Raw genomic sequence first — 10,914 nt, 5'->3', positions numbered from 1 at the left:
GAATGCCAGCCTGGGTGAAAGAACAAGACTCTGTTCCAGCTGTCCCCGACCCACCCAAAAAAAAAGGACAAACTCTGTATGATTCCGCTCATATAAGGCACCTAGAATATGCAAATTCATAGAGGCAGAAAGTAGAATAGAGGTTACCGGGTGCTAGAGGGGAGGGAGAAATAAATTATTGTTTAAGGAGTACCAACTTTCTTTTAAGACTATGAAAAAATTCTGGAAATGGATACTGGTTATGGCTGAACAACATTGTTAACATAATGCCACTGACTGTTTTAAATGATTAACATGGTAAACGTTATGTTATTGTATTTTACCACAATTTAAAAAAATGGAAGAGGGAGGCAGAGTTAGTGTCAAAGTGATGCAATGTGAGAAAGCTTCAGCCCTAGTTTCTGGCTTTGAATCTGGAGGAAGGAGCCATGAGCTAAAGAATGAAGATAGTTTCTGGAAGCTGCAAAAAGGCAGGGACAGATTCCCTACTGAAAGCCCCAGAAAGAAGCACAGCCCTGCTGACACCTTGACTTCAACCCAGTGAGACATATTTTGGACTTGTGACCTACAAAGCTAAAATAATAATAAGATAATAAAGTTATGTTGCCACCACTGAAAACAATTTTATTTTGCTTTGTTTTAAGCTAACTGACCTAATACAGCTGCCATATTTTGTGACACTTACCTAAGGAAGGAGAAGGCTTCTTCCCATCCCTGCACATTCCTGGCTAAGTCGGTCCTTTCTCAGGGCTCCTGGAAACCTCCCACTCAGAGAGGTGTAGGGCAAAAAATATCACAAGCTGGATGGCTCAGGTAGGGTGGCCCGATGTAGCAAATGAAAGTACAAGACCAAAACGAAACCCAACTGGAACACCGAGTTAAACGTGAATTGACCATGCAATATTTGGGACATACTTAACACTAAAAATTACTGCCCGTACATCTTCAATTTACCTTTAACTGGGCTCCTGTATTTTACCCGGCAACCCTACCCCCGGGTCATAGTGAGACAACACACGGGGTCTTTTGCAAGTTTAAAAGGGTAACGGGGAGACCTGGCATTTTTCCGATTTCCGAGCCCTCTTTAAACACTTATCCTCGTCCCCTCCCTGCAGGCCTTCAAGTTGCTCTGGCACATGGGCGAGCGCGGGAACACCTTGCGCAGGCGCACAGAGTTCCGTGGGGGATGCTCAGTAGGGTCTGGGACACTCGCTGGAGACCCTGCGCAGGCGCACAGCGGCCGGCGGGGCTACGGCGGTGCGGTCTCGCGCCACCTCCAACCCGAGGGCAGCACCTGTTGCCTCGGAGGAGCTGCCAGCGCCCTCCCTCCTCCTCCGCCGGGCGCGGGACCTCTATTTATATCGCTCAGCGGGTACAGGCCCATATTGGGCAGTGCCATCAGTCAGGCCGCCTGGCCACCCTATGACCCGGGAGCGTCCAGGCCAGGTCGTGGAGCCATCGCGGGGCCCCTGCGGAGCAAGTGGGGCTGCGCCCGGAACCAGGCGACACCTCCGTAAGTAGGGGCAGCGCCCCAGGGGTACGCGGCCGCAGTCACAAGCCCTGCCTCAGCTCCAGGCGAGCCACAGCACTTGCAGCCTCTGCTCTAAGTGACTTCCCTCCGGTCGCCTCCGGTGCCTGGCGTCAGGTCGGATTCAGCAGGAGCTTCCCTTCCAGGCCATCTCCGCCAGGCCAGTGGTCTCTGCTCTTCACCTTCATAGTCTTCATAGTATTATCATCCAACGAATTATCTGACCAATGTGTTATTGTGCCTTCCTCGCTAGACTGTAAGCACCACAAAGGTAGGGGCACTTCTCTGTTCTTGGTTGTCTTCCCGGAATCTAAGATAGTGCCTGGCACTTAGAATGGTTCGTTTAAATTCAATAAACGCTGAATGCATCCCTGAGCAACTCTCTTAACTTTAAAGCCGGGAGAATAATTGCCCCACATTTTCTCCAAATGATTCTTAAGAGGAACTAATGACCTGTAATGCGGATTAAAGCACTTTGAAAAGTGTAAAGCACTGTGAGAATGCAAAACTGTGAACTCCGCAAGAAAAAAAAAAAAAAAGAAAACTAGTCTTGTCTTTATCATCCATGTGCCTGGCTGTTACCGGATGCCTGGTGTGTGGGATGGATTATTATTAAGTGGATCAGGTCTTTTTTCATGTTAGTGAGAAGTACAGAGTACATTTAGGGTGGTGTGTGTGTTCTGAGCCATTTCCTACCAGCCTCGGCAAGTATAGGATTTGAGCAAGATGGTGTTGCTTAAACAAAATAGGGTGTGGAGACAGAATGGTATAAACTGGGTGTAACAAACTTAAATAGCTGTAGTATAATGTAACAGACAGGAAAGAGAAAAGCAACAGCGTAAGAATTACAAATAATGACTGTTACTCAGGTCTCAAAGGGCAAATGGGGCCCAGTAGATGTGCCAACTGGGATGTGGCAGCTGGCTACTCAGGTCCTGCACATTATTGCCGCATGGGAATTAAGGACTCAGTGTTGCCATAGCTTTTCATTTTTTTCAGTAGATGCTGGAATATTTTAGCTTAGCATGTTGACAGCTAATTTACAAAACGAAACAAACAAAAAAAAACAAACGAACAAAAAACTGAGCAGCCAATTTGTAATCTCAGGCGTAAGTGAAGCCAATACCTGGCTTCAGTTGTTCCTTAAGAATGGGGTCAAATCCCAGAGAGTAGATGATGACTGGGAATTAATTTTGAGGGTGCAAGTGAAAAGTGGGTATCATAATGCATCAAGCTAAAAGCAAGGGAGTCACTTCATGATTCTGAATGATTTCTTTGACTGGAACAAGAGGATAGCAACTTGAAGCATTAAGCACTGATGAGTAGGAGAAAACAGAACTGTTTTTCTGCTGCTCTCGCGCAACAATCAACACAGAAAACATCTGTGTCCTCTGCTAACCAAGAGGTATGTGGGAATTTCTCTCCATCAGCAACCAGTCACCTAGTTCTGCAGCAGACACCAGCTGAGTGTCCTTTAACTCAGTGCAATTCTGACACCGTCTACCTGGAGACAGTGTCAGATCCCACAGGTTGAGGGTTCAGTCCCACAGGGCTACCACATTCTTCAGACACTGGTCCCAGCATCCAGAACTTCTGACTGACCCATCACAAGTTGGGGTTCCGTCTTTGGGTTTAATTTGGTAGGGCAGCTCACAGAATTCGGGGGAACACTTAAGATTTCCAGTTTACTACAAAGGATATTAACAAGGATACAGATGAAGAAATATATAGGGTGAGATATGGGGGAAGCGGTACAGGCAGGTGCACCGCTCTTCAGGATCCCTCCACATGTTCAGCTGTCCTGGAAGCTCTCCAAACTCTGTCTTTCTGGTTTTTTATGAAGGCTTCATTACATAGGCATGCTTGATTGAACCATTAGTTGGTGATGAACTTAACTTACTTCCTCCTCCCTTCCTTCTCCCTGGAGGTCAGGGGATTGAGCTGAAAGTTCCAATTCTCTAATCCTGCCTTGTTCTTTCTGGTGACCAGATCTTATCCTGAAGCTCTAGTGGCTGCCAGCCCTCAGTGAACTCATTAGTGTACAGAAAGGCATTTATCACTTTGGAGATTCCAAGGATTTTAGGAGTTGTATGTTAGGAAAAGGTCAAACACCAAATACATATTTTATAGTATCACAATAAATTTTATATGTAGAAAAAATCTTGGATATAGTGTTTTATTAACATATATAAAAGCTAAAGAAAAAAAGGTTATCCTTAACTTGTAATTTAGGACTAAGCAAGGCATTAATTTAACTGAACAAACCATGTTGAGCAACTCCTGTGTCCAGGTGTCATCACAGACAAGAATACAGAAGTGGCCAGGCACAGTGGCTCAAGCATATAGTCCCAACACTTTGGGAGGCCAGGGCAGGAGGATTACTTGAGGCCAGGAGTTTGAGACCAATCTGAGTAACATGGTAAGACCCTGTCTCTACAAAAAAATAAAAATAAATTAGGTGTGGTGGTACATGTAGTGGTGCAGCTATGGGAGAGGCTAAGGTCCCAGCCTGGGCAACAGAGCAAGACCCTGTCTCTAACATAAGTAAGTAAAAATTTTAAAGAATACTGAAGTGATGAAGACAAGTCCCTTACCCGCAGTGTGCTCATCATTGAGAAGAGGCAAGCATCTGCAAAAGTGAATGGCAATAGCAGTGCCGCAACCACAATGTTCACAATACCAGCAAGGAAGCCAAGGGACATGTTAGTGAGGAAGTGATATCTGAGTTGAATTTTGAAGACCCAGTTGTATTTTTTCAGGTGGATGGGGGAGATATTTCCAACACAGACTTACATGTGTAAAGACAGAACAGCATGTTAAAGGCATTAGAGCTGTGAGTAGTTTGGTACAACTCAAAGATTGAAAAATATAAGGAAGGAAAGTCTGGAGATGAGGCAGGAAAAGTTGGTAGGTACCAGAATGCCTGAATGAGGGGTGGCATTGGTGAAAACAGGCCTAGGATATTTTTTTTTAATGTGGGGTAATAACTTTATACATAGTAGTGGCCAATGTATAAAAGAGTCCTACCCTTAAAAACAGTTTTGTTTTAAACATTGAAACTAGGACATCATTTTCTGACATCATAATGTCACTGTTTCTTGGTTTTCCAACCAATGTCTGTTGAAGGAAGTTTTAAACAGACTGGAATTTAGCCGTGTCCAAGTCATTTCTCCTGTCTTCAGTTTTTTGCCTCGCTAAAAATACAGGGTTTGATGTTGATCAACTCTATCATGATTATAAGCTACTCACCATACTGAACATTTTTATGGGAAAAAATACATGCCAGTTTAGGAATGCGGTAACTTCTTTTCCTGCTGAAGCAGGATTAGGAATTGATTTTGCCCTTGCCTCCTATACAGGCTGATACCAGGGGTATTAAGGCAGAGGGAGGGCTAGAACCACAAGTTTTCAAAGCAGTCCTCACCAGACTAGATAGGGAGGTCATAATCTTTTGTTTTTTCCAATCACTCATAAATTGGTCTACCTACACTCTGACACCTTAAAAAGAAAATTCATAATGTATCTATTATCTCTCTCTCATACACACACACACACACACACATATGTAAATCTGTGAATGGCAATAGCAGTGCAGCAACCACAATGTAGAGTTTCCTAGAAAAGAAGGCACAGTCATATATCACATGGTTTACAACATTTAGGTTTCTTAAAAGCTGTAAGTGACTCAAACGCAGTTTTTAAAAATTTTTAACTTATACAATATTTAAGATACACAAAGAGGCATTAAGAATAATAAAGTATGTCTTGAATACCCACCAAACAGCTGGAGAAATTAAATATTTATATAATTGAAACTCCTTGTCATCCTTCCCTCTTGCGTTTCTCTTTTTACACAACTCCTGAAGGGAACCACTATCTTGAATTTGGTGTTTGTAATTACCTTTTCTGTCTTTATATTCCACTACAGTTATACAGATCCTTAAAGAATTTATAATTCCAAACTTACAAAAAAATTCCAAGAATGGTACAAAAAGCTCCTGTGTGCCCTATACCAGATTCACCAAATACTCATACTTAGTCAGAATTGAACATCAGTATTTACTCTATTAGAATATAGAATATTGTTTTGCATATTAGAAACATATCAGTGGTATGTGGCATGTATTCTACAGTCTTTTCCATCCATTATTATGTTTGTGAGATACAGCCATTTGTACAAATGTAGATCTAGTTCATTCTTTTTTTACTGTACAATATTATCTAGTGAATATACTACAATATGACCTCTTATTAATGGATATTTAAGTTATTTCCAAATTTTTGCTATTTCAAACAGTGCTGCTATCAATTTAAACTAGTGAAACTTCAGCAAAACATGGAGAGTTTCTTAGAAAAGAAGGCACGGCCATATATCAACCATTATTTAGAGAAAGTAGCAACTTAAGCAGTAAAAATAATATAGTAAAGATAATGTAAACATTATAAGATTAAGTATTGTCAAACATCCATGGCTTAAAGAAATTGACATTTTTTGCACCACATGAACATTTACAGTGGTTCATTTCTCAAAATGAAATGTAGTAGACAGGAGTATAACTGCTTTTTGAACTTACAAAGTAATTAGAGTTTATTCTCATGATTTATATGCATCTTTGCTACTCTATTTTTCTGTATTATTGTGGGTACTATTATTATGAATGCACTAGTTCAGTCTTCTATAAATTGAAGCAGTGAGTAGCTTCCCATTTATATCACCGAGAACATTTATACAGTTTTGTTTTACTGATGAGAGGAGAATGTACTCTGCCTTCATTACAAGGGAAAGTTACTATCAGCTCTTTTCATTTAGGAGCTGTGTCTGTACCCACAGTGGTTTGTATATGTACCCCAATATTTTTATTATTTGAAGAGTGTACAGATATATCCTGCTTCAGCTTTACCAAGCAAGTTTTACCAGGAAAATTGCATATTGTATATGCATGGCCTTATCTAATTTTCCCAAATATTCTTATGAAATTCTCAAAACAAACTTCAGGTGAGAAAACTAGAACATAAAGATGCTACAGAACGTGTTCTTATTGCTAGATAGTAGAGCAAGGCTTCAAACCCATAGTAAGCTCAAAGGTTAGGAGCACAGATTTTGGCTTGGGTAACCTAACCTTTGAGCTTACTGTGCTATATCACTGGAAACTAACAATAATGTCCATTTATTGAGCAGTTAGATGCCAAGGACTAACTTAGCTACTTGATTTGTGTACATTATTCCCACTTTACAGATGAAGAAGCCAAGGTTTAGGCTAAACTGGGATCCAAATCAGGGCTTTTTCACTTTAAAGCCCCCATGTGCCATGCCAATGTCTTCTATGTACCTTGTATGTACAAGGAACAATACTGAGAATGTTTTTTGAGGTGTGGTGGCTAATATAACTGCCCAGGTATTTTTCTGGATTTTCATCAGTAAATTTATTTGGTCTATAAATCCCTAACGATTAGAGTAGCTTTCAGAACTTGTAATAAATACAATTGGAAGGAAGGAATACAACAAAAATATATAGGCCTATTTTTTAAATGTATAGTAAATGTTTCTTTAGAATGTTTAAAATAGTTATTTCTGTTTTAAAAGAAATGGTTTTTTGTTGTTGTCAAAGCCAATGTTTTTGAGACAGAGAAACTGCATCCAAGTAAATATTTATTCAAGAAATTGATTTATATTTGGGAATCTTGGGATATCCAAATGCTCTTTTTAAAACAGGACCATTACAGTTCTCTCTTTAAAACAGGACCATTTCACTTCTGAAAACTCTTCAGCTGGATTTAAGCAGAGAAGTAGAGAATAGTCACCCCAAAAGGATATTATCTTACTCATAATCTAGAAATGTATTAACTTTTGCCATCAATGTTATTCTCACTGCATACAGCTTATAGCCAAGTTAGAACTGGAGGTAGACACTTGAGATCCTCTTCTAACATTAAGGTTTCTGACTCTAGGAATGTCCTTTTCAAATCAAAACAGCTAATTAACTTCCTTGAAACATCCTGTTTCCATTTCTCCAGGGAAGATGAAGATGAGACAGCTAGCTTTAAAAAACTTACACTAGTGCTTTTTAAGGTGAAGAGAGATTCAGTCTCTGCCACTATGAAATGGGGAAAAAATAAAACCTGAGCAAGGAGGGAGGACAGAGAAATCGTATGGGTTTATGCATTTTCTAAGTTTAGGGTGATTTAGTTGTGTGTTTTAAATATTGTGACTTTTCACATCAGCTGACATTTGGCAGTGCCTTTCAAAACCCAGTAAATATGATCTTTGTGTTATCTACTGTTTTGAATTATTTGTCCCACATCAAAGTTTGAGCAGAATTTTAGTGGACTTTTTTTCAGTTTTTCTTCTTCCAAGGTATATAGTACAAGGCCCTAGTCATGCATTCACAGACTGACCATTATAACAGTTGGGTATATTTTTTGGAGGGGATGCATACAACCTTTTGGGAGATTTTGCATCTCCTCAGGGAGAATATTAACTGATGCCCCATACCCTCTGCCTGCAGGTCAGCTGTATTTGGTAACTGGAAATGGAATTGCAAAATGTGCCCAGTTTATCACTTCTCTTTCCATACATGTTGGGAGGGAAGTCTTTCCAGTCCTAGAAAAACTTCTGCTGCTGATAGGAGAATTTGTGATAGTAGTTAATTATTTACTGTTTACATAATCAAAAAAATATTTTTAGATACAGAAGTAGTTGTCTTAAACTGCTCTGCTTGGAGTGAATAATATTTGTTTATAAGTACTTTTTAAAACTAATGCTACATATCTGAATTATAGAGAACTTTTTCTTAGAAGAAAACTGCCTTTTTTCTTTCCTTAGAAATGTTTCCTGACATCTCTGTAGCTTCGTGAGTAATCAGACATGCAAATAGCCCCTCAGAAATCAAGCTAAACTTAAAGAAGACTTATTTGGAAACTTTGGAGAGTAGATCATGGAGTGCAAGATGGAGGGAAAAGAAAAATACCGACATAGCTTGAATTTACTGAATCAAATTAAGAACATGAAAGAATTAGCAGAAATGATTGATGTGGTACTCATAGCAGAAGAAGAGAAATTTCCTTGCCACAGACTGGTCCTGGCTGCATTTAGTCCTTATTTCAAAGCTATGTTCACCTGTGGACTACTTGAATGTAATCAAAGGGAAGTCATACTTTATGACATCACAGCAGAAAGTGTGGCAGTGTTATTAAATTACATGTACAATGCAGCTTTGGATATCAATAATGCCAATGTACAGACTGTAGCTATGGCTGCCTATTTTATGCAGATGGAAGAAGTCTTCAGTGTGTGTCAAAAATATATGATGGACCACATGGATGCTTCGAACTGTTTAGGTATCTATTATTTTGCAAAGCAGATTGGAGCTGAAGATTTATCTGATCAATCAAAGAAATATTTATATCAGCACTTTGCTGAGGTGAGCTTACATGAAGAAATACTAGAAATTGAAGTGCACCAATTTTTGACACTTATTAAATCAGATGATCTCAACATATCCAGAGAAGAGAGCATTCTGGACTTAGTTCTGAGATGGGTAAATCATAACAAAGAATTGCGTACAGAGCATCTTGTTGAGCTTTTGAAGCAAGTCAGATTGGAACTTGTAAATCCTTCTTTTTTAAGACAAGCCTTAAGAAGGAACACAATGCTTCTGTGTGATGCAGATTGCGTTGACATAATTCAAAATGCATTCAAAGCCATCAAGACACCCCAACAGCACTCTCTAAATCTGCGCTATGGCATGGAGACTACCAGTCTTCTGCTTTGCATTGGCAACAATTCTTCAGGAATCAGATCAAGACATAGGAGCTATGGGGATGCCAGTTTTTGTTATGATCCTATATCACGGAAAACCTATTTCATCTCATCTCCCAAGTATGGAGAGGGTTTAGGAACTGTGTGTACTGGTGTTGTCATGGAAGATAACACTATAATTGTGGCTGGAGAAGCAAGTGCCTCTAAACTCTCTAGACAAAAGAACAAGAATGTCGAAATTTATAGGTTTGTATCTAGCAGCAAATTTGCTTAATTATGTTGTTTTGATACTATCAACAGTAGAAGAGCTGCAAAAAGTCATCACGTCTTAAATTACTTGTAGTCAAAATTACCCTATGTCTCCCATAGTAATAGTATACAGAACATGTTTTTGTGTGCTTGTGTATACATTTGTATATATATAATCTATAACTCTAAATATAAATATAGCATAGATAAAATACATAAATATATATAAATATAAATGTAACATATATAGAACTTAATGAAATCACTCACATTTTTAAATTATTTTTTCTCTTCCTTTAATGAACATATAGTTGAATTTGCATAAGTTAAATGTGTGTGTTTTGATCCCATTTTAGTTTTCACTCTTAGCTTTATTTTCCATATATAGGGCCTAATATACTGCTTTGTTTTTTAAAATCTTGATATAACAAGAAGGAAAGTTTATTAACACTGACTCCTTTGAATTTCTTTTTTAGTTCAAAATTTGGAGTAATAAGTAATTTTTTTCTTAACCATAAGTTACTAATAATCTGTCAGTTTTCATTCTGTGTCCTTAATTTGTGGATCTTGCTTAAATCTCCAATATTGTAAAATGTTTGTAGTCTAAGAATGCTTTAATCCTGGAATTGCAGGGAGAGGAAAGAATGCCTGCTAGGAAGTAGCGTCTCATTTAGGTTTTGCTTTTAAGAACACATACATTTATTTACTGTTTATTCAGCCAATATTAAATGAGAATTTAGCACTTAAATCTAAGCCAGAAAATGAGAAATGTGCACATGGAATAAATACTAGATAGTAAAACTTGCCTTCAATATTTTTCTCCTCTCAGGTCTCTTTTACCAGGGTTTGTTTAGACTTTTCAGTCAGAAAGTAATTCTTAGCAGTGAAGATGGGGCCAAAGAGAGGATAAAGAGGTCTATTATTTTTCTGTCATCTCCTAGCATTACATTATCTGTCTCAAGCTACAGGCCTGTCCCTTTTCCACATTCATACTTTGAAGACCTGTCTAATTTTCCCTAGTAGTGATAGGAGAGGGAATGCGGAGCCCTGGCTGAGTGACCTAGACCTGTGCCCATGGTGGCCAAGCATGTCCCTGAGCCACAAGAACAGCTTCTTCAGCATTATCAGGGAGAGACCACTGAGTCAGCAGAGCAGACCCCCACAGGAAGAGGAAACCTTGGCTTCCTGACGTGGTTCTCACAGGTCCATGCCACCTGTTTTACACTTGCTGTTGGTTGGGTGCCCTTCTTTCCATCTTAGACCCTCTTGACCCAGTACCTCAGGTTATATACTTCTTTTTCTTCCTCCTCAAGATAGTCTACAATTCTGCCATCAGATTTTTTTCTTTTTTTTTATAAAGACGGGGTTTCACCATGTT

At 39.2% G+C, this 10,914-nt stretch overlaps 1 protein-coding gene across 7 annotated transcripts in view; it reads left to right on the top strand.

Annotated features, from left to right (window-relative positions):
- The first annotated feature begins 1,205 nt into the window (after positions 1 to 1,205).
- Positions 1,206 to 10,914, top strand: part of KBTBD12 (kelch repeat and BTB domain containing 12) — a 69,696-nt gene continuing 59,987 nt past the window's right edge. For 6 of the 7 annotated variants that reach the window (XR_005197318.1, XR_005197319.1, XR_005197320.1 and 3 more), the window contains exons 1-2: positions 1,207 to 1,513; positions 8,352 to 9,533. Coding sequence is in view for 2 of the 7 variants with exons in the window: in XM_017511954.2 (XP_017367443.1) it covers positions 8,464 to 9,533 (1,070 nt within the window). In the remaining 5 variants the exon portion in view is untranslated. Of the gene's footprint in view, positions 1,514 to 8,351; positions 9,534 to 10,914 lie in introns of all 7 variants that reach the window. The other variant, XM_017511955.2, reaches the window with a different exon arrangement.

Source organism: Cebus imitator, unplaced genomic scaffold (assembly GCF_001604975.1).
Source record: "Cebus imitator isolate Cc_AM_T3 unplaced genomic scaffold, Cebus_imitator-1.0 Scaffold457, whole genome shotgun sequence".
NCBI lineage: Eukaryota > Metazoa > Chordata > Mammalia > Primates > Cebidae > Cebus > Cebus imitator.
Note: the sequence above shows the minus strand (reverse complement) of the source record. Positions and strands in the feature narration are given on the sequence as shown.